The sequence below is a fragment of the Bos indicus x Bos taurus genome, chromosome X (assembly GCF_003369695.1).
Source record: "Bos indicus x Bos taurus breed Angus x Brahman F1 hybrid chromosome X, Bos_hybrid_MaternalHap_v2.0, whole genome shotgun sequence".
NCBI classification, from domain to species: Eukaryota; Metazoa; Chordata; class Mammalia; order Artiodactyla; family Bovidae; genus Bos; species Bos indicus x Bos taurus.
In genome coordinates, this window is record NC_040105.1 from 70,136,467 (window position 1) to 70,158,511 (window position 22,045).

General features: G+C 41.5%; 2 protein-coding genes across 2 annotated transcripts in view; one reads left to right on the forward strand and one right to left on the reverse strand.

The window, feature by feature from the left end:
• Positions 1-22,045, forward strand: part of PGK1 (phosphoglycerate kinase 1) — a 22,681-nt gene continuing 636 nt past the window's right edge. The window contains exons 1-10 of the mRNA XM_027535175.1: positions 1-181; positions 6,489-6,539; positions 9,153-9,308; positions 9,419-9,563; positions 12,853-12,956; positions 13,605-13,724; positions 19,564-19,678; positions 19,926-20,105; positions 21,276-21,453; positions 21,719-21,817. Coding sequence (XP_027390976.1) covers positions 117-181; positions 6,489-6,539; positions 9,153-9,308; positions 9,419-9,563; positions 12,853-12,956; positions 13,605-13,724; positions 19,564-19,678; positions 19,926-20,105; positions 21,276-21,453; positions 21,719-21,817 — 1,213 coding nt within the window. The 5' untranslated portion in view covers positions 1-116. The remainder of the gene's footprint in view (positions 182-6,488; positions 6,540-9,152; positions 9,309-9,418; positions 9,564-12,852; positions 12,957-13,604; positions 13,725-19,563; positions 19,679-19,925; positions 20,106-21,275; positions 21,454-21,718; positions 21,818-22,045) is intronic.
• TAF9B (TATA-box binding protein associated factor 9b) overlaps positions 11,467-22,045 on the reverse strand; it is a 24,397-nt gene continuing 13,818 nt past the window's right edge. Inside the window, exons 7-8 of the mRNA XM_027535177.1 lie at positions 12,352-12,494; positions 11,467-11,678 (exon numbers count right to left, since the gene is read on the reverse strand). Of these exons, the coding sequence (XP_027390978.1) occupies positions 11,652-11,678; positions 12,352-12,494 (170 nt within the window). The 3' untranslated portion in view covers positions 11,467-11,651. The remainder of the gene's footprint in view (positions 11,679-12,351; positions 12,495-22,045) is intronic.

Here is a 22,045-nt window from a genome sequence, read left to right on the forward strand (position 1 = left end):
AGTGGCGACCCAGCCCGTGAGGTGCTAGGCATTTTCCACGCGTTCGGACCCTGAGTCGGTCTCAGTCTCTGCCGCTGTCTCATCCCCTGGCCTCTCGCTGCAGCTGAATTGCCAAGATGTCGCTTTCTAACAAGCTGACTCTGGACAAGCTGGATGTGAAGGGGAAGCGGGTCGTCATGAGGTAATCCTTGGGGTTCTCCCGCAGCCTCTCCGGCCGGGGCAGACTTCTTTTCCTCCTGCCTCAAGTGACCTTTAGCCCTACTGTCGGTCCCAAGGGCTCTAGCCCAGTAGGGCGAGGCTGGCCACCATTGTGGCTGAGGTTTTGCCCGGGTTTAACGGTTTCTGACCTCATTTTCCCCAGCCCAGAAACTGAGCCGAATTTGCTCTTTGCTGGGGTGGATCCTCCCAGGGAGGGTCAGATTGCGGGGATCCATTTTGCCCTCTTTTCTTATTTCTGAAGGGCAGTTCCGTCGCCTCCAGTTCTCAGTTGGTGAGGTGGGACCTGATGCTTAGCCTGCAGATCCCTAGGCCTCCAGTGAAGGGACCTTGAAAGGTCATTTGGATAGTTTTCCTTCCTCCACCACCCTAGACCACCCCAGACAAATGAGAAACGGCCCACATTTCTAAGGTCCCTGCCCAAAGGGACATGTTTCCCAGAGGATGTTGTTCAGGAGCAGAATCCACTAAAGCGTTGAGGGTAGGAGGGTAGGAGGGTAGGAGGGTGAGGTAGGGTGGGGCGCACCGAAGGAGGCCCTGCAGAGCTTACGTAACAGGCCTCTGCCGCCATGTAGTGTCTTTGGACCACAGGCCTTGGGTTTTGCATCAGGATTGTGACACACACTGGGTAATGGTGGAGCAGGGTGTGGCTGCTCATTCTTGATGTTCTCTAACCTCACTCCCAGAAGTGGCTAGAGAAGCAGGATATTAGAATATTAGAAGTGGGGAAGGCTAGCCACCTGCCTTGGAGTCTCTTACTCCAAACATGTGGATCCCTGGCCACATGGCTTCTCCCTTGTTTGCCAAAATTACTAGTGTGATGTATGGAGTATTTACATTTCTCCTTTTTGTAACGTGTACATTCGTGCATGTCAGGAGCTAACTGCAGGAATTCAGTTAGGTATGTAACTGACTTGACCTTGATAGGATCCAAGGGTGGTGCTTTTGCCAGCATAAGGGCTTGACAGCATTGGGTAGTCTTGTCCTTTTAGGGAAGTGGTTGATTGATGGGCAGGCATGTGAATGATGTGATCCTTTCCCAATTTGGGCTGGTTCAAGAGAGGGCAACTTTTCTATATTAACGGTTCAGAAAGCAGTAGGGGATCTCCCTTTACTTAAGGCTTAAACTAGGTAGGTGCTGTGAATTGGTGTACTTTGTGGATGCCCTAAAAGTTAATGTAGCTCTCCCCTTCCCTCTAATTTCATTATGGCCACTATTAGTTTACAAGTGGCCTTTTCTGCTTTGCTTTGCTATGGCAATAATCAGAAGAACCCAATAGCTTATGGCCATGAAAAACGCCTGGTGTCCCCTTTTGCTAAATCACCTAGTCCTTTGCAATCTGAACAGAGTAGGAATCACAGACATCCTAGTATTAGATAATGGCCCTGTCTATCCCTCAGATGCTTTTAAGAAAGATGGATAGAACTTATGAAAAACAGGACAAGTGGAAAGTGGCGTGCAGCTAGATCTTGGCTGTTAAGTCACTTCAGTCGTGTCCGACTCTGTGCGACCCCATAGACGGCAGCCCACCAGGCTCCCCTGTCCCTGGGATTCTCCAGGCAAGAACACTGGAGTGGGTTGCCATTTCCTTCTCCAATGCTTGAAAGTGAAAAGTGAAAGTGAACTCGCTCAGTCGTATCCGACTCTTAGCGACCCCATGGACTGCATCAGGCTCCTCCATCCTTGGGATTTTCCAGGCAAGAGTACTGGAGTGGGGTGCCATTGCCTTCTCCGATATCTTGGAGAACCTACAATTGCAGTCTGAGGCTTTATCTCCTCTCTTCCCAGGTTTGAGGAATTATCTGAGCTGGTTGAGAGTGAGACTGGAGGAAGTGCTTATCTTTTCTCCCTCTGGACCTAATTTGAAATATGTTTCTGCCCCAGGGCTCAAAGTTTCATTTAACACAGATTAACCGTAAGCCTTGAAATGATTGGCTAGTCCTGTTTTGCTGGTGGAAAATGACCTATCCAAGGTCACTGAACTAGCACGTTGGTGGAAGAACCAGAACTAGAATTTGGGTCTCCTTGCCTACCAACCATATCCTCTAAATTCTTGGATGTAGTGAACAAGGAGAGGTTAAAATAGACCTTTTGTCGGCTGAAGGTTGCAGCCAATAATTTCCCCCTGTAATCTGGATAAATTCTACTTATCTGATTTGAGGACAGGAAGTTGCTTTTTTCCCAGATTATTAATGTAGCTCTTGAAAAGAGCTCTTGAACATTGTAGGATTGCTTTTTGCAAGAATCTAGGTAGCTTTGCATGTCAGCTCAAATTTCTTTTTGTTTTAATTGCCTTTATGTAGTGGTTGCTGGCAGTGTTCCGGAAGTGGAGCCTCCAGAGTAGTGGCTGCTTTACTAGCCTCCTTTCTTTGTCTTGCAAAGGGGAGCTGTGATGTTTAGGGCCCCTGCTTTGAACTGCCAAGGGAAATTGACTGATTTGTTGAGGGAACTTCCTGATAGCCAGAAATCTCTGACTGGATAATTACCAGGTTGTACCTCAGTTTTTTAGGATTCCATTTGACTTTATAGACCTTGAGTAAATTTCCTGTTTAATTTTGCTGTGTCATTTCCTTTCTTTCTCTCATAGGTTGCCAGTCATACTCCTTTGCCGACTGGTGAAGCACTTCCCTTTTGCTTGCTCTCCCTCCTCCATTTTTTACAAACCTCACAGTTTTTCTCTAACCTGTTGTAACTTGTTAAGCAACAGCTACAAGTTGGTGTAGTGGAAGAAGAAACAGGGAGGAAAAACAGCAGAGAAGAAAAAAAAAGTCTCAGAGAGTCAGTTAGTTATTAGTCGCTCAGTCGTGTCTGACTCTCTGCGACCACGTGGTCTCCCACGAGGCTTCTCTGTCCATGGAATTCTCCAGGCAGAAATACTGGAGTGGGTTGCCATTTCCTGCTCCTGGGGATCTTCCTGACCCAGGGATTGAACCTGGGTCTCCTGCATTGCAGGCAGATTCTTTACTGTCTGAACCACCAGGGAAGCCCTCTAAGAGAGCCATAATACCCCTATTTCCTGATCAGGGACAGTGAAGTAAGGGTGGGAATGGTTTCTTGGAGAGCTTTTAATGGAACTGGGCCTGGACTTCTGAGATTTCAGGTGATAGAGACTTGATATCCTTATTACAACTAAATTAATATTTTTAAGATTCATTCTGAAATAGTTATATGTTCACAGAACATTGCAAAGATAATATAGAGAGGTCCTGTGTTCACCCAGTTTCCTTCATTGGATACATCTTACATAATTACAGTACGATATCAAGAGTAGGAAGGAAGTTGACATTAGAATAAAGCATATAGTTCTTTGCTGTTTTATAACATGTGTAGATTTGTGTAACTCTGACCACTATCCAAGATACAAAACTAATTTTCTTTGAGCAGCACCAAGATCTCCCTATGTGTCATCCTTTAGCATCTTGGCCCCTCTCCCTCCATTCCTAAACCCCTGGTAACTACTAATCTGTCCTGCATTTCTATAATTTTATTTCAATATGTTATATAAGTGGGATCACACATGGCATTTTTTTCACCCAGCATAACGCCCTTGAGATTTATCCATATTGTTGTATGTATCAGTCGTTCATTCCTTGGATTGCTGAATAGTAGTCTGTGGTATGGGCTTCCTGGGTAGCTGAACTGGTAAAGAATCCACCTGCAATGCAAGAGACCCCAGGTCGATTCCTGGGAAGGTCCTCTGGAGAAGGGATAGGCTACCCACTCCAGTATTCTTGGGCTTCCCTGGTAGCTCAGACAGTAAAGAATCCGCCTGCAATGCCAGGGACCTGGGTTCAGTCCCTGGGTTGGGAAGATCCCCTAGAGGAGGGCATGGCAACCCATTCCAGTGTTCTTGCCTGGAGAATCCCATGGACAGAGGAGCCTGGCAGGCTGCAGTCCAGTGGGTCGCAAAGAGTCGGACATGACTGAAGAGACTTAGCACACATGCTTAACCTTTTGAGGAATTTCCAGACTGTTTTCCAAAGCAGCTGCATCATTTTACATTCCTACGGGCGTATGAGTGATCAATTTCTCTGCATCCTCACTAACTCTTGATGTCATTTTTTATTTCATCCACTCTGATATGAGTGGTGTGTAGTGATATCTGACTTTGTTCCTGAGGCTGAGCTCAGGATTAAGAGAAATAGAAAAGGAAAGGGTACAGATTTTACACAGGATAAGTGAAATGTGTAGGCCAGAGCAGTTTCTGTGGTGGAGTCCTCAGAGAGGAGATGTTAAAAGCAGAGCTGTTGTTAACATCAGGGGGAAGGTAATCCACAAGCAACGAGAAGAAAGTATAAGTCCTTTTCTCATCAGTAAGCTATGCCATGGCAGCATGGATAGGTGAGATAGATTCTTGAGTGTTTCTAGAGAATTTCTTCTGTGTCATGGCTCTGGGATAGGGAGCAGCACTGAAGGGGTGGCTTGTGCTCGGCCACTTGCTGTTAACCCTTTTGAATGTGGGCCTTCTTGGAGTCTGCAGAGGGTGGGGGAAAATGATCCATGATGAGATACTCTATCCTCTTTGGAATGCTCTGAGCCTTGCTTAGGATATTTAAAGAAGATGCTTAGAATCAGAATCAAGTAGCCTGAAGTTAAGTAGACTGTTTCTTTTTTCAGAGGCATACTGCTTTTATTTTTCAAGATTTTAAATAAAGTATTTGAATATAGAATTAATCCTTCAACTCCTCTTTGGAAAGGTTATTCTTCAGTGAAGTAGCGTACAGGCCTAGGAGGCATAGGAAATTGGTGGTCTTCTTAGTTGGTTTAGGATTTTGTAATTGTCTGCCAAGCCTCAGCCTAAGAGAGGAAGGACTAGTGATGGAGCTTTATGGTCAGACACAGCAACAAGTCTTTTTGAATCAGTCACACCTTCACTGTTGTCCTTTGGTGCGTGCTGCTAGCTGTTTTTAGTAATGGTTGATGTGCCTTTTAGATCACAGAATCATGTTTTGGAGAAGTCCTCACATGAATAATAATAGTTACCACTTTTATGGCACTGTTTATCAGTTACTCTCCTAAGCACTTTGCAGATCGCTAACTCATTTAATTCTCACAATAACTGTGAAGTAGATACTATCATCTCCATTCTATAGATGAAAAAGAAATCAACTTAAAAAGGATCTTGGCAGGTGAAACCTTACAGATAGCTAGCCACCACACATCATTGCTTTCTAGGGGATTGAGGTTCCAGTCTATCTGGAAGAAAGGGGAAGGAATGACAAGTTCTTAAAAATGATAAAGCAGCAAGAAGTTGCATAAGAAAGGAAACTGCTATATTTTTTTCCCCTGCCCTGGCCATGCCCTGTGGCTTTTGGGATCTTAGTTCACCAACCAGGGATTGAACCTGGACCCTTGGCAGTGGAAGCGCTGAGTCTTAACCACTGGACTGCCAGGGAATTCCCTGCCTGTGCTGTCTTGATCACTTCTCTTCTGATTGTCTGTTTGTTAGGTGGGTAGGGTCACATGTTCCATCCTCTCAGGTTTTTTTTTTTTTTTTTTTTTAAATAAGTTTTTTAAAAAATTGAAGTATAGTTGATTTACAATATTGTGTTAGTTTCAGGTGTACAGCAAAATGTCCTATCAGGCTTTTAGAAAGAAGCTATCTTATGGTTATTGACTGTTTTGCTTGAAGGATACTGTGTGAACTTAGCCTTGGACACTGGGTTTCTTTCTGGTCCTGAGGTCCCAAACTTCGTCCAAAACGAATGATACTCTCTTGGTGTGTTTTATTTTTCCATTTTTTTTTCTTTTGAGAAATGTTTGCTTCATTAGGACCCAGAAATAATACCAGGGAAATCAGAATCCAGATGTGTTCTTTATAACCTTACCCTTCAGGCTGCCACCATTGTTAGTAGCATGCTGGGCCCATATAGAAATCTTTTTAGATGGAACTAGTTTCAGCTTCCCAGGTCTTCAGGGCTTGTTCCTGTGATTTTTTTAAAATTTTCCTCTTAAAAAGTGTGAAATACATACCTAAAAGGGCACAAATCAAAAGCTCAAAGAATTATCACAGAAAGAGCACATTTGTCACCAACATCAAGAAAGAGAACAATATCAGAACCCCTGAAGCTCCCTCTGGTGTCCTGTCTAAGTCACTACTCCCACTCTCTTCCACATGGCTAATCACTATCTTCTAATACTGCTGATTATTTTTAAGGTGACTTTTGAACTTCCACTTATTTAACTGGTTCACTAAAAGTACCTCTCATAATCTTTGAGGGAATGATAATTTGATTGTGGCTCTGAACTTGACACTTTGTTTCTTTTTCAGAGTAGACTTCAATGTTCCTATGAAGAACAACCAGATAACAAACAACCAGAGGTAATGTCCCTGCTACACCCTGAGCTAGGTTTAAGATGTACGTGGGTCTGAGTATATGTAATGAAATGGTTTTCCATTCTTATTGTAGAATTATGGCAACTTAAGCTGCATGATCTTGGCTTTCAACCAACCCACCATCTGGTTTGCTTTCTTATGACAATTTAGAAATTGAAAAAAAATCATTTTAAGAAGGTGATTTTTTTCCTCCTTTTTTTTAATTTGAAGAATTTGAGGTTGTACATTTTTAAAGATTATCAAGGTTTAAGGTTACTTAGCTTTCCTGCAAAATGAAGAACTGTTCATGTAGTTTTACAAGCCCCTATTCTAACTGGCCCCCATAAAATCAGTTTTTGAGAATTTTGATTTAAGGGAAAAGACTTTGGAAGTAATACTTTCAGTCAGTTTAGGCTCTCCACATGTCTTGTTCAGGCTGTCCATGTCTTGGCTCCTAGATTCAGAAGCAGAAATTTTAAGTGATAGTATTGTTCTTGCTTTTGATTAGATTCTAAAAGATTTTTATTTTAAATGAAGGGTTTGAGCTGGAAAGGTATGTTCTAATGATCTAGGCCTGTGCTGTCTAGTAAAAATATAATAAAAGCCACATGTAATTTAAGATTTTCTAGTTGTCCCATTAAAAAGTAAACAAACAGATTAACTTAATTTTAATATATTTAATCCAGTAAGCTCCAAATAATCATTTTAATATATAATCAATTAAAAATTAATGAAAGGAACATTTAACTTTTTTGGTATTAAGTATTTGAGATCCAATACATATTTTACTCTTAGACAACATACCAGTCTGGCTAACCACATATCCAGTATTCAGGAGGTCCCTGTGGCTAATGGCTACCATATTGGACGGTACAGGTATAGACCTAGAACATTTTTAGATATTGGCCCCAGAATAGAGCCTGGCATTCTGTCAAGCACATCCCTCCTGCACCATAGTGAAAGGTCTTTGTATAAGCCATCTCTGACCCTTCTTGGCTTTTTTGTTATTTTCTGCAACATACATAAAAGATTAGAAATATGCCTATCAAGGTATTTTATGAGTAGAAAGCAGAGAAACAAGTCTGAGTAGATCTTCATTTTCAGAAATCCGTGGAGTTGATAAATAAAATGAAGCATTAGAACTAATAGAACTTGACTGTTAAGGGAAAGCACTGAAGATTAATTTGGTTTCATTGGGCAAATGTACCTGATGAAGGTTTCTTGTTTATTTGGTATAATTGAGTTTTTATATCTGCCAAATAGCATAAGATAGTTAGAAATATAACTTGGCTTTTTATTATTCCATTCTTTGCTGAAATGTCATCTTATTAGAGAGACCTTCCCTGGCTACCCTCTCTAAAATCCCCTCCACCACTATTCTCCAGTCGTTCTTGTCACTGTACCTTGCTTTATTTTCTCCATAGTTCTTATCACTTCTGTGAGAGCAGAAATTATTTTATTCACTGTTGTATTCTCAGAATCTGATATAGTAGCTGCTACAAAAGTAGCATTCAACAAATATTTGTTGAATAAATAAATATTTTCTTTGTTATCAGGTTTAATTTCTTAAGTACTGCCATGAATGGAAAGTTAGTATTGGGTTTGTAACAAAAATTGAAGTGTTTAAAGAAGTTAAATAAACTTTTGGTTAAACTATAATTTAGTAAACGCAATGTGTTATGTAAACCACATTTTATATAATGTATTTATTTTATCCTACATAAAAAGTGACTTAGGATTTTGTAATGGGTACTGAAAAGTAACGTTTTTTCAGTTTTCCCCAAATTTCTTTTAATGGTTTCAAAATTTGAGAATTTTATATTTCTTCCAAAGTCAAACACTTAGGGTATTTCAGAGGTCCCTAAAAGCACCCACATGTTTGGTGATTCACTAGAAGGATTCACTGCTAAAGTTTATTAAGGTGAAAGGATTCACTGCTAAAGTTTATTAAAGTGAAAGGATGCATGACAGGATCAGCAAGCGGAAAAGACACAGGCAGAATCTGGAGAAATCCATGCTTAGGTTTCCATGCTCTCTCCCCCTCATGACACCAAGTGTGGTCCTTTTCTCCAGCAGTGAAAATGCAGTAATTGTGTGTGATATCTCTGCCCAGAAAAGCCCTTCAGAGACTCAACTCCCAAGATTTTTACTGGGAGCTGATCACATAGGTACCCTCTGTCCAGCAGCTACCAAAATTCCTTACTCCTGGAGGGAAGCAAGTGTTGAATATAAACCTGTTTGTACAGACGATCTAGGAACTGTGAACAGCCTTTGTCAGAGAACTGAAGGACCAGCTCAAAAGCCAAGTTCCCAGACACCAGCCGAGGGCCAACCTCGCAAGCAGGTCCTTCTGAAGACAGCAGTTTCCGTCCTACTATATTAATTTTTTTTCTGCACAAGGTGCAAAACATGATGAAATTGTATAACCCTAGGTAGAGGGTTGACATCCTATTAACTTCTTCCCCTACACATGAACCTGAGGACCATCACTGAGTTGCTGACAGATTTGAAGGAATTTGGAGAAGAAAGGCTTTATGTTTTATGAGGCCATGAATAAAATAGTTCTCACTAATTCTTAGGAGTAGCCTTATTCTACTTGCTGTCTCTTCTTGGTTGCAGGATCAAGGCTGCTGTTCCAAGCATCAAATACTGCTTGGACAGTGGAGCCAAGTCAGTTGTTCTTATGAGCCACCTGGGCCGGCCTGATGGTGTCCCCATGCCTGATAAGTACTCCTTGCAGCCAGTTGCTGTAGAACTCAAATCTCTGCTGGGCAAGTATGTTTCAGGCTCTTGTCAACTCTGTGACAGGAGATGTTGTCAAGTATGTTGTTGCTGGTTCTTAACATTCAGACTGTTCAAGTGTTTCTGTGTCATAATCTCTCCAGGGATGTTTTGTTCTTGAAGGACTGTGTGGGCCCAGAAGTGGAGAAGGCTTGTGCTGACCCAGCTGCTGGGTCTGTCATCCTGCTGGAGAACCTTCGTTTTCATGTGGAGGAAGAAGGGAAGGGAAAAGATGCTTCTGGGAACAAGGTAGGACCTGTGATTTCGACATTAGTAGGGGTGAGGAGGGCTGAGTACATGAGACTGTGATTGAAGAATAGAAGAAGCTCATGTTTATTTTGACACCTTTTTATTGAAATACATATATAAATGCACAGCTTGATGAATTATCACAAAGTAAGCACACCTGTGTAACCACCACCGAGGTCAGAGAATAAGATATTGCCAGCCCTGGAAGCCCTCCTCATCATGCTCAAGTGTTTTTGAAATACCTTGGAAAGATGTGAACACCATTTGGGTGTAAGAGTATTTGGTGAACATGCTGCTTCTAATTGTCCCTTTGTTACACACCTGGCCTTTGATATATGAAGATGTATTTTTCTAATAGTATGTGATAATATCCTATCAGAATGTAGGCTATCGTTCCCAAGGACTGAGAGCAGACATTTACAGGTGGTTATGGGGAGTGAGTATTCATGATATACCAGCTGTTCTTCCAGCAGAGCCAGTTTTAGATTTTTTTGTCAGGGCTAGAACAGTTTTTATAAGCAGCAGGCCCTAGTGTATTATGGAAGAATAATCTGTATTCTTATTTAGAAGGGGAATTAACTTAAAGCTTGAACTTGTTACTTTTAAAACAGTAAATTAAATTTGATATCATTGGGGTTTTCTTATAAAAGAATCATGTGACCAGAAAAAGTACTTTCGTAAGTCAAGTGGAAAGGGACTATTTGGAACATTTGATTGAGTTAGGTAGATAATGGTCATGATGATATTACCTTGGGTTTAAGGCACTTTTCTTAAGTGTAAAGGATCTTTCTCTGAATTTCTTAAGATAAAGAATGACAGGTACCTTCATATTTAAAAAAAAAAAAAAAACCTAGGTCTCAGAAAGGCAGTTATTTGACTAAAGTTAGGAGGAGGAGTACTGTTGCTGGGCTTTGTATGTAGCTCAGTCCATCAATAAGCAAACTTTATGTAAAGAGTCAGACAACAAATATTATAGGCTTTGTGGGTCAGATGGTCAGTCACAACCTTATATGGTTTCTATTGGAACTAGTCAACTCTGTCATTGTTGTACAAAAGCAACCATAGGGGAAAAAACCAAAAAAAATTTAAAAGGCAACCATAGATACCCACAACATAGATTACCGTGACCTGACAACCAGGATTTAAATACTAAATGATAGAGCTGGCTCTTTTGAGGATGATTTCGAATTTGCCTATTTGTAGAAAGGAAGCTGGACTTCTCACATGGCTCATTGGTAAAGAACCCACCAGCCAATGCAGGAGCCTTGGGTTCGATCCCTGGGTGGGGAAGATCCCCTGGAGGATTCATTAAATGAATTCATTAAATGATTCATTAAATGGATTCATAAAATACTGGCAACCTACTCCAGTATTCTTGCCTGGGAAATCCCGTGAACAGAGGTGCCTGGTGGGCTACAGTCCATAGGGTCGCAAAGAATTGGATACAACTGGGCATGCATGCTACTGGAGATCAGTGGAGAAGTAACTCCAGAAATAACTGCCTTCCTGAGACCTAGGTTTTTTTGTTTTTTTTTTTTAAATATGAAGGTACTTGTCATTCCTTATCTTAAGAAATAAGAAGGGAATCAGAGAGCACCCTTTATACTTTCCAATCTTAATGTCTTTAGTATGTTGGGGAACAAGATGCTCTGAGGCTAGCATCTCAATCTCCTGTTGTGCTTCTGACATTTCTTAAGGTCATCAGAGTGCCTGCTTTCAAGCAGTTTCTTTTCTTAGCACTGCAGGCTCAGGTCTTGCCTTATCTTGCCTTTGGCATGGTCTTGCTACAGTAGTAGGAGTTAAATGCTGACCTAAAATTTGGTGCCCTTTTAGACTGAAACTCAAGCTGAAACTCAAACTCTTGGGCTTAGAAATGGCAGGAGGCAGGTTGAGGCAAATCGTTATATACAGTAAGTGATGAACCAACTGTGCTAGTCTATGTCTTTGTGGGTAGTTTACTTTACATTTAGTGTTCAGTGGCTTTTCATGCTTGAAATTTTTGGAGCGAGCCAGCCATAAGTTCAAAGTGAATAAAAAACGAAGTGAGGCATGAACTTTTTCCTTTATGCAGGGTACCTGCATTATCTTTTAGGAGCATTCTCTTCCTTCTGGTTCCTGGCAGATAAAAAATGAGAAATAGGTTCTGATTATTACTAATTTTTACAATACCTTTTTCATAGATAGCTTTTAATTTGTGTCATTTTCCCATGAACAGTTCTTAGAGAAGTTATCTTCCCTTTTTAATAGATGGGAAAGGATAGAGAAAAACTTGACAAAGGTTACACAGTAAATTAGTGTCAGACGTGGGCCTAGAACCCAGGTCTCCTGGCATTTGGGCAGTGTTTTCATGACTACACATCTTGCAGTCAGCGGTGGCAGATAATATTCCATTTTAAAGAGATTATGGGGGCTCTACACTTTAGTTTTAGCATTAGTGCCCCTGTGTTCTTTGGGCCACTAGAGGAAAGCCCGTTCTTTGTGACAGCCTTCTTCATTTCAATATATAGGAGAAGGGGAGTGGACAGTGACTAAACATCTGCTTTGATACTTCTCTGTCATAATCCCCCTCATCTGGTTTTCTATGCATCTTTGCTTTGTTTCTTACTGGAGACTCATTGTTTATCCTGCTGTCCTGCTTTCTTTCCCCTATGAAAAGGGTAGTATCCCTGGATAATGAGCTGACATTCAAAGCCATATGTTTTACATCAACTTTCTGTCCTCTGTCTTTTTTGTAGAAGTATATTGTTTTCTCAGATGCCTAACTTCCAGGGAAAGCTATATGAATTACCTCCTTTTGATATATACAGTGTTTCTGAGGTGCTTTTCTGTTGTCAGGTTTCCATCTGCCTTCTCTGCCCCAGCTTGTCCTTGTTGCTTTCATGAGAAATATGTATGAGTCTTGGCAGCTAGCAGCTTGACACAAGTATAATCCTAAATTTTACAAGGAGAATATGTTAAAATGAAGCAATGAGTCAAGGAGAGAGAAGGATAATTTGTATTTTGTCCTAGGAGCTGGAGAGAGACCAGTAGGATGTGATTAGAGGTTAAGCTGTGATTTAGGAATCTTAGGCTTGCAATTTGAGGGAAGGCAAAGGAGAGCAGAAACATACAGAAATGAGCAAAAGATCTGGAATATTTGGAAGAAAGAACAGATCCTGTTGCTAGTTTTAAAAATTGCTATCCTGCCAACTCAGGGTCTTTAGATATGTTGAAGAGGACTCTTGGTATGAAATGCTTTTATAGTTTCTTTGGAATCATCAATATCTCCCTTTTTTGTTTTTCTCTTCAGGTTAAAGCTGAGCCAACCAAAATAGAAGCCTTCCGAGCTTCACTTTCTAAGCTAGGGGATGTTTATGTCAATGATGCTTTTGGCACTGCTCACCGAGCCCACAGGTACTAAAAGTTTTTTGTTCATTGTCAAACGGGGAGAGCATTATTTCTCTGTTTACTTAAGCAGCCAAAGCTCTGGAATAGTTTTGGAAATTTCTGTGTTGTATTGTGGTCTTTTTGGATTCTATCTCTAATTGGAGCTACAAATAAAACTGTGGTTCTTGTTGAGTATCCCTGATCTAAAGATGAAATAAAAGTAAAAAATGTTGAGGATTGTGAAACTTTTTGTCGAGCTTTAGGAAGATGTTGTTCTGTCTTACTTCGGATATTTCATGGAGAGCTCTCCCTTTGTGATTGCTGTGGGAGCAGAGTCTTAGGCTATCAGTAGGAAGCAAACCGAGGAATCCTTCCCTGTTGGCATCACCTGGCTGATAATTTATTGTGGTTAAACCCTTGGCCTGAAGACTATTAATTGGGTATCTTAAATTCTACTTAAGGTAGTTACTTTTCACTGCATTATTATGCTTTATCCTGCATTATTAGCCAAAAACCTTATCTTGTACTTAAGTGTTTTGTTGTAGTTTGGGGATGAAAACCATGGTGTCCTGGTGTCTCAAAAGTGAAAGTATTTCAGTGATAAGGAGAAGGCCTTTAGAATTGGGAGAATTGCTAAGGATTGACTAAAATTTGAATGTCTCTGTTCCTTTCTAGCTCCATGGTAGGAGTAAATCTGCCAAAGAAGGCTGGAGGTTTTTTGATGAAGAAGGAGTTGAACTACTTTGCCAAGGCCTTGGAGAGCCCTGAGCGACCGTTCCTGGCCATCCTGGGCGGGTACAGAGAACTCTTCAAGATCATGCTTTAAGTAGTGTTTTATACCTGGTTCAGTTCAGTTCAGTTTAGTCGCTCAGTTGTGTCTGACTCTTTGCAACCCCATGGAATGCAGCACACTAGGCCTCCCTGTCCATTGCCAACTCCTGGAGTCTACTCATGTCCATTGAGTCGGTGATGCTAACCAACCATCTCATCCTTTGTCATCCCCTTGTCCACCTGTCGTCAGTCTTTCCTAGCATCAGGGTCTTTTCAAATGAGTCAGCTTTTTGCATCAGGTGGCCAAAGTATTGGAGTTTCAGCTTCAACATCAGTCCTTCCAATGAACACTCAGGACTGATCTCCTTTAGGATGGATTGGTTGGATCTCTTCACATTCCAAGGGACTCTCAGGAGTCTTCTCCAACATCACAGTCCAAAAGCATCAATTCTTCAGCGCTCAGCTTTCTTTACAGTCCAACACTCACAACCATACATGACTACTGGAAAAACCATAGCCTTGACTAGACAGACCTTTGTTGAAGTGATCTCTAGTCTTTCCCATTCTATTATTTTCCTCTATTTTCTTTGCACTGATCCCTGAGGAAGGCTTTCTTATCTTTCCTTGCTGTTCTTTGGAACTCTGCATTCAAATGGGTATATCTTTCCTTTTCTCCTTTTCTTTTCACTTCTCTTCTTTTCACAGCTACCTGTAAGGCCTCCTCAGATAGCCATTTTGCTTTTTTGTATTTCTTTTTCTTGGGAATGGTCTTGCTCTCTGTCTCCTGTACAATGACACGAACCTCCGTCCATAGTTCATCAGGCACTCTATCAAACCTAGTCCCTTAAATCTATTTCTCACTTCCACTGTATAATCATAAGGGATTTGATTTAGGTCATACCTGAATGGTCTATTGGTTTTCCCCACTTTCTTCAATATCTGGGCCTACCTGCTAGTAGGCCATAACTTGGGCTTCCTTGATGGCTCAGTGGTAAAGAATCTGCCTGCAATACAGGAGCTGCAGGAGACGTGGGTTCAATCCCTGGGTCAAGAAGATCCCCTGGAGGACAGAATAGCTTACCCACTCCAGTATTCTTCCTTGGGAAATCCCATGGACAGAGGAGCCTGGCGGGCTACAGTCCATAGGGTCACAAAGTGTCAGACATAACTGAAGTGACTGAGCACAAGCATGAGGCCATAAATTGGGTGGTTTATTGTTATTAGCACAATCAAACTGGGTGACTGAGGAAAATTTAATAAAGGGAGTATCTGCAAAGGTGTGGGTGGGGTTTAGGGAAACACAAAAGGGACTATACAGTCATCTGAGGAAACCATCATCACCACCCTTAGACCTGAAGGGCAAAAGGGAAGTGATGGTTACCAGAATCCAGAGAGGGTAGTTGTGTGGAGATGGACCTCTGATAAGAACTGTATAGCCTTTGGTCAAGGGATGGAGGATAGTCATCTAGCAGGGAAGGAGCCAGGGAAATAGATACTCTGATCTCATTTTAATGTCCTATTGATGTATCCCCTCTTACCCACAATGGGCTGCAACCCAGCTGGATGTCAGAGGGCAGAGGACCTCCTTGATGCAGTCTATGCAGGTCAGCCTCCTGGGACAGAGAACAGGGCTAGAAAGGATAGAAAATGGTTCTGGGGAGAAGAATTGGAAAGATCCACTATTACCCACTAATGCTCATCTAACAATTTTTGAAGCACTTGAGCCTTTCAGATATGAAAACCTCCTTATATGTGTTGAATATATTATTTGGAACTCATTTTTTCAGATCCGATACCTTTTTATATTTTCTCCTATGGGGAAGAGTACTCTGAATAGTGATATGCTACTGGTTTAGTTAAAAGTAGAAATTTCAGAAGTGTAGGTCAAGAGACTAGGAGGATACATTTTAGGTGATAAAGTAGGGACAGAGACCTGGGACTTCCTGGATAAGATCTTGTCACTTGGCACGACTCTCTAGATAGCAGCCTCTTTATGGCTAGATGCTCCTGACCCTTTTATGAGCAGGGTATTATTTTCCCATGGGACTGAACACACTCAGCATTTCCCTATGAAAGCTGATTCTGGAGTTGGGTGTCAATTTCAGGTAGCATAGTTGCTGTCCAGGCTTCATGAGCCCAGTTTCAGGGTCCTAAAAATAGTTAAGGTAGGTACTTGAATCTGTGTCCTGGAAGCATTGCCACTCTTGTGCACTGGATTATAAAGGTCAGCCTCTGATCTTTGCTTCTCTGGAGACTAGGACTTGAGTTTTGTTCTCAGTCCTTCTCTAGACCTGGAATATGGGAGTGAGTGCTACCTAGTGCTTATGATTAGGTTTTGGACTCTGCCTAAAATTGCTATTTGGGGGAAGTTTACACGGAGGGTTTTTTTTGGCCACCTTTCTTGCAATGTAGTGTCCCTGAGAACATTAACAATATAGGGGAAGAATTTGTATTTAATTAAAAAAATTATTCTGTTGGGAATTCCCTAGTGGTCCAGTGGTTAGGACTCCTTGCTTTCACTGCCCAGATTCTACCCCTGGTAAGGGAACTAAGATTCCACAAGCCATGCAGTGTGGCCAAAAAGAGAAAAAAACCCAAAACATTGTTGTAGAAACATTCAAACATTATAGAAGTTGAAATAGTATAATAAACTCACAGGTACCTATTACCCTGTTCTAATAATTACTGGCATTTTTGCCAATCCAGTTTCATCTGTCCTCTAATCCTTTTTATGTCAGGAGTGTTTGAAAGCAAGCCTTAGATATCATATAATTTCATTTCTTATACTTCTGTATACATCTCATAGCTTGAGATTTCTTTTAAAATAACCACCTGTTAAACCTAACAAAATTTAAGAGTCTTATTATTAATACTGTCATCCAATACCCAGTCTATATTCAGAAATTCTCCATCATTTCAGAAATGTCTTTTACAGTCAGTTTGTTTGAATAAGGATCCAAATGAAATCTATGCATTGTATATGGTTGTTGCTGCTAAGTCGCTTCAGTCGTGTCCGACTCTGTGTGACCCCATAGACGGCAGCCCACCAGGCTTCCCCGTCCCTGGGATTCTCCAGGCAAGAACACTGGAGTGGGTTGCCATTTCCTTCTCCAATGCATGAAAGTGAAAAGTGAAAGTGAAGTCACTCAGTCGTGTCCGACTCTTTGCGACCCCATGGACTGCAGCCCACCAGGCTCCTCTGTCCATGGGACTTTCCAGGCAAGAGTACTAGAATGGGGTGCCATTTTGTTGTTAGGTATATTTTATTTTATAATGCTGCTGCTAAGTCGCTTCAGTCATGTCTGACTCTGCGACCACATAGACGGCAGCCCACCAGGCTCTCCCATCCCTGGCATTCTCCAGGCAAGAATACTGGAGTGGGTTGCCATTTCCTTCTCCAATGCATGAAAGTGAAAAGTGAAAGTGAAGTCGCTCAGTCGTGTCCGACCCTCAGCGACCCCATGGACTGCAGCCTACCAGGCTCCTCCATCCATGGGATTTTCCAGGCAAGAGTACTGGAGTGGGGTGCCATTGCCTTCTCCTATTTTTTATAACCTTAACCCTAATTATTTTATAATAGTTCCCTCTTATTATTTTTCATTCCATTGATTTGTTGAAGAAACAGGGTATTTGATGTATAGAATATCCCATGTTCTTTATATGTTGAGTCTCTTTTCATCCTTTCTGTTTCCCTCTCACTCTCTGTGTGTGTATGTGTATGTTTTTGTATAAAGCAGTTAATCCATTTTTACTCTTGGTGGTGATCAGTCTTTACAAGTGAGAGATCAGTAGTCTCTTGCCATCCATTCTCCCACATCACTATTGTTTTGAACCTCCATTTCACAAATCCTAGCATAAGGCCTCTTACAGAATAGATATCATCTTGTTTATTGAATGAAGAGGCAAATAAGCCCAAGGTGATTTGCTTATTTAAGTGGGATTTAGATATATATAGGGGGGTCTGCCCTGGTGGCTCAGAGGTTAAAGGGTCTGCCTGCAATGCAGGAGACCTGGGTTCAATCCCTGGGTCTGGAAGATCCCCTGGAAGAAATGGCAACCCAGTCCAGTATTCTTGCCTGGAGAATCCCATGGGGTTGCAAAGAGTCAGAAACGACTGAGCAACTTCACTTCACTTAGATATATAGGAATATTTGTGGAAAGCAAGCCATTACTTATGTGAAGGATTTTAAAGGTTGTGCTTCAAGTGAATTTGTTTTTCTTCTGTTTGCTGCTAAGTCGCTTCAGTCTTGTCCGACTCTGTGCGACCCCATAGATGGAAGCCCACCAGGCGCCCCTATCCCTGGGATTCTCCAGGCAAGAACACGAGTGGGTTGCCATTTCCTTCTCCAATGCATGAAAGTGAGAAGTGAAAGGGAAGTCGTTCAGTCATGTCTGACTCTTAGCGACCCCATGGACTACAGCCTACCAGGCTCCTCCATCCATGGGATTTTCCAGGCAAGAGTACTGGAGTGGGGTGCCATTGCCTTCTCCTTTCTTCTGTTTGCTGCTGCTAAGTCGCTTCAGTCGTGTCCGACCCTGCACAACCCCATAGACGGCAGCCCACCAGGCTTCCCCATCCTTGGGATTCTCCAGGCAGGAACACTGGAGTGGGTTGCCATTTCCTTCTCCAATGCATGAAAGTGAAAAGTGAAAGTGAAGTCGCTCAGTCGTGTCCGACTCTTCACGACCCCATGGACTGCAGCCTACCAGGCTCCTCCATCCATGGGATTTTCCAGGCAAGAGTACTGGAGGGGGGTGCCATCGCCTTCTCCATTTCTTCTGTTTAGATATGTATATTTCTCTCACAGGGAGGTGAAAGGTACATCTGTGTTGATTATCTTATTTCCCTCTTCTAGAATATAAGCTCCAAGGGGGTAGGGATCTTTGCTTTTGCCCAGTGATGTTTATGTTTCTTAAAGACCTAGAACAGTGCTTGGCACAGAGTAAGTACTCAGTGCTTTTTAAGATTTTTTTTTTTTTGATGTGGACCATTTTTAAAGTCTTTATTGAATTTATTACACCATTACTTCTGTTTTACATTTTGTTTTTTTGGTAATGAGGCATGTGGGATATTAGATCCCTGACCAGGGATCAAACCCACACCCCCTGCATTGGAATGCAAAGTCTTAGGCACTGGACTACCAGGGAAGTCCCACAACCAATGTGTTGAATCAAGTGGTCCAATAGAATAATGAATGCCATAAAGCAAATGTTCCAGCAACTAAACATGGACCTAAGAGTGTGAATATCTTGTCTATTTTTGCTCAGTATATATTTGTTTGGTATGTAATTTGATACCTGCTTTAGGGTTAGGACAGTTCTCAGTGAGCTTAGGGATCCCACAATTAGCAATCTTTCTCAAGTATAATTACCAGTCTTGACCTTTGATTTTGGGGGAATAAGAGGGACAAAACAGATCTATTTGGAACTTGTGATTTCTTTAGATGATTGCAAGTCTTCTAAGCCCTTCTTGGCCAAGAGCCACACCTTAAAAAGATTTCTTAGTAATGGATTGGCTTTTTGGTGTTGGAGAAACATAGGGCAAAGCTAGCCAGTACTTTTTAAAAAATATTTTTTTAATGTTTAATTGGAGGATAATTGCTTAACAGTGTTGGTTTCTGCTGTACAACAACATGAATCAGCTATAAGAATATATATATCCCTTCCCTCTTGAGACTTCCTCCCACCACCCCCATCCCACCCCTATAGGTCTTCACAGAGCACCAGGCTGAGAGCCAGTACTTTTCTCACTCTGTGGGACATTTCTCTGTTCCTGTCCCTTGATATAAAACCTCAGGCTTTGTGTAATACCAGCTCTTTAGTCCTTTGTTCTTTTGGTGATGATTCTTGCTTTCCCTTCCAGAGCTAAAGTTGCAGACAAGATCCAGCTGATCAGTAATATGCTGGACAAAGTCAATGAAATGATTATTGGTGGTGGAATGGCCTTTACCTTCCTTAAGGTGCTCAACAACATGGAGGTAGGAAACCGATGCCAAGTAGATGTGAAATAGCTCTCCATGAGAAATAGGTTATGTAAATTTACAAAGGAAATTAGCTTATGGCATGAGCCCTAAAAACTCCATTTTTATTTATTTTGCAAGTTGTTTTTCTTTTGTCTTAGAATTATTCCTTTATATTGTGCTGTATTTCATACTGTCTGCTTTGTGAGGTAACCACATTCTTAGTATATAGGCTGACCTTCCTCATCTTGACTTCCCTATATAGATTGGCACTTCTTTGTTTGATGAAGAGGGATCCAAGATTGTCAAAGACCTGATGTCCAAAGCTGACAAGAATGGCGTGAAGATTACTTTGCCTGTTGACTTTGTCACTGCTGATAAGTTTGATGAGAATGCCAAGACTGGCCAAGCCACTGTGGCCTCTGGCATACCTGCTGGCTGGATGGTGAGTCACTTGGGTGGTTGGTAGTATGAGTGAACAAATACATTTTGGTATCATTCATTCAACTAATAAAAAATTAAAGGAAGTGCTCCAAATATGGCAGTGAGCCCTTCCTTCAGGGAGAGTCCATGGGGCAAAAGCAGTGGTATCAGATTGCTGCTAAGACTTTTCATTTGAAAAGTGAGGGCAAAACTGCTTTTTGTTTCTTCATCTATTTAATGTTTATTAAGTACTTAACTGATTGCTGTGGATGATGCTATGTACTTTCATAGTTTGGGCTGTTCTGTTGGATTAAATATTATTATTTCTGCCTAGAACCCTGTATAAGAATTTTTTTGTATATGAAAACATTAAGGTAGTACAATTATTACAAGCAGGGAAAAATCTATGTGTATATTAAGGACTTATTTAAATAGTTGATTGTAGTACTCTCCATTTGTTATCATTCTAATATCTGTAGAAAATTGTTAATGTTGACATACTACTTTGCTTAGTCACTGTCCTTTTGTTAGGCATGTGGCTTTAAGTGTGGTTCCAAGAACAGCAGCATCATTTTGAAGCTTGTTAAAAACTGCAAATTCCTGCCCCCTTTTCCCAACCTGCTGAAGCAGAAACTGGGAGTAGGGCCCAGAAATTTGTGCTTTAACAAGCCATCCTGATGATTCTGATGCACCACAAGGTTTGAGCACCACTGATCTAGTTTAGTGTTTTTCAACCTCGGCACTACTGACATCTCAGGTAGTTTTAGTTATGGAGGGCTGTTGTTGCATTGTAGAATGTTTAAGGACTGTTTGCCCACTAGATACTAAGTAGCAACTCCCTACCACCTCTAAATCATGATAGACAAAAATGTTGAGATATTACCATGTGTTCCCTAGGGAGGGGTGGAATTGACCCTAGTTGAAAACCACTGAGCTAGTTACAGTCATAAAATAATGTGGCTAAAAATGTTTTTATCAAATAACTTTTGAGGTTTTCCCTTAGACTTGATCTTCCATAAAGGATATGAACAAGTTTGTAATTTTAAAGAATGAAATGTATCTTGTATCTTTTAGTTCTAGAAGACACTCTGATATTCAGCCTTGAGTTCTGGTTTTGGTGGAGGTGTGGTATTTGCTCCTCTAAGTAGCTTTTCTTGGTAGCTCATCCTCTCTTTTTAAATCTGCCTTTTAGGGCTTGGACTGTGGTCCTGAGAGCAGTAAGAAGTATGCTGAGGCTGTTGCTCGGGCTAAGCAGATCGTGTGGAATGGACCTGTGGGTGTATTTGAATGGGAAGCTTTTGCCCGAGGAACCAAAGCCCTTATGGATGAGGTGGTGAAAGCCACTTCCAGGGGCTGCATCACCATCATAGGTAAAGGGTACAAAGCTAATGCCATGTGAGCTAGCAGATCAGAGGAAAGTAGAGGAGAAATAGTTCACTTTTCCTAGGTTCCTTGGTGCTGGGTGGATCTTGAGAGCTAAGTGGGTATATGATTCATGGAGAAACCTCTAAATGAGATGGAGTTGGGGGGTTATCAGCTACCTTTTGGGCTTGAGAACACAGTGCCTTATAATTTTGGTGCCAGTCTTTTTTCTCTTCTCTTCTTTCCCCTTTTTATTTGGCTTTTGTTCAACAGGTGGTGGAGACACTGCTACTTGCTGTGCCAAATGGAACACAGAGGATAAAGTCAGTCATGTGAGCACTGGGGGTGGTGCCAGTTTAGAGCTCCTGGAAGGTGAGGATCTTTAATGTTTTTGGCTTATTTGGAGGAATGACAGGGTTTATGCAGTAAGAGTTAAGTAGAATGGGGTGGAGACAGTAGGTGGTAGGGTTGTCATTAGAAGTCATGGGCAATACAAAAGGAGGAACGTCAAGTAAAGCTCCTGGGTTCCATTTGATGTGGGGAGGGCCAGATGGGAAGACTTTTATTCTCAAAGAGGTTACACACTAGTATACCTGGGGC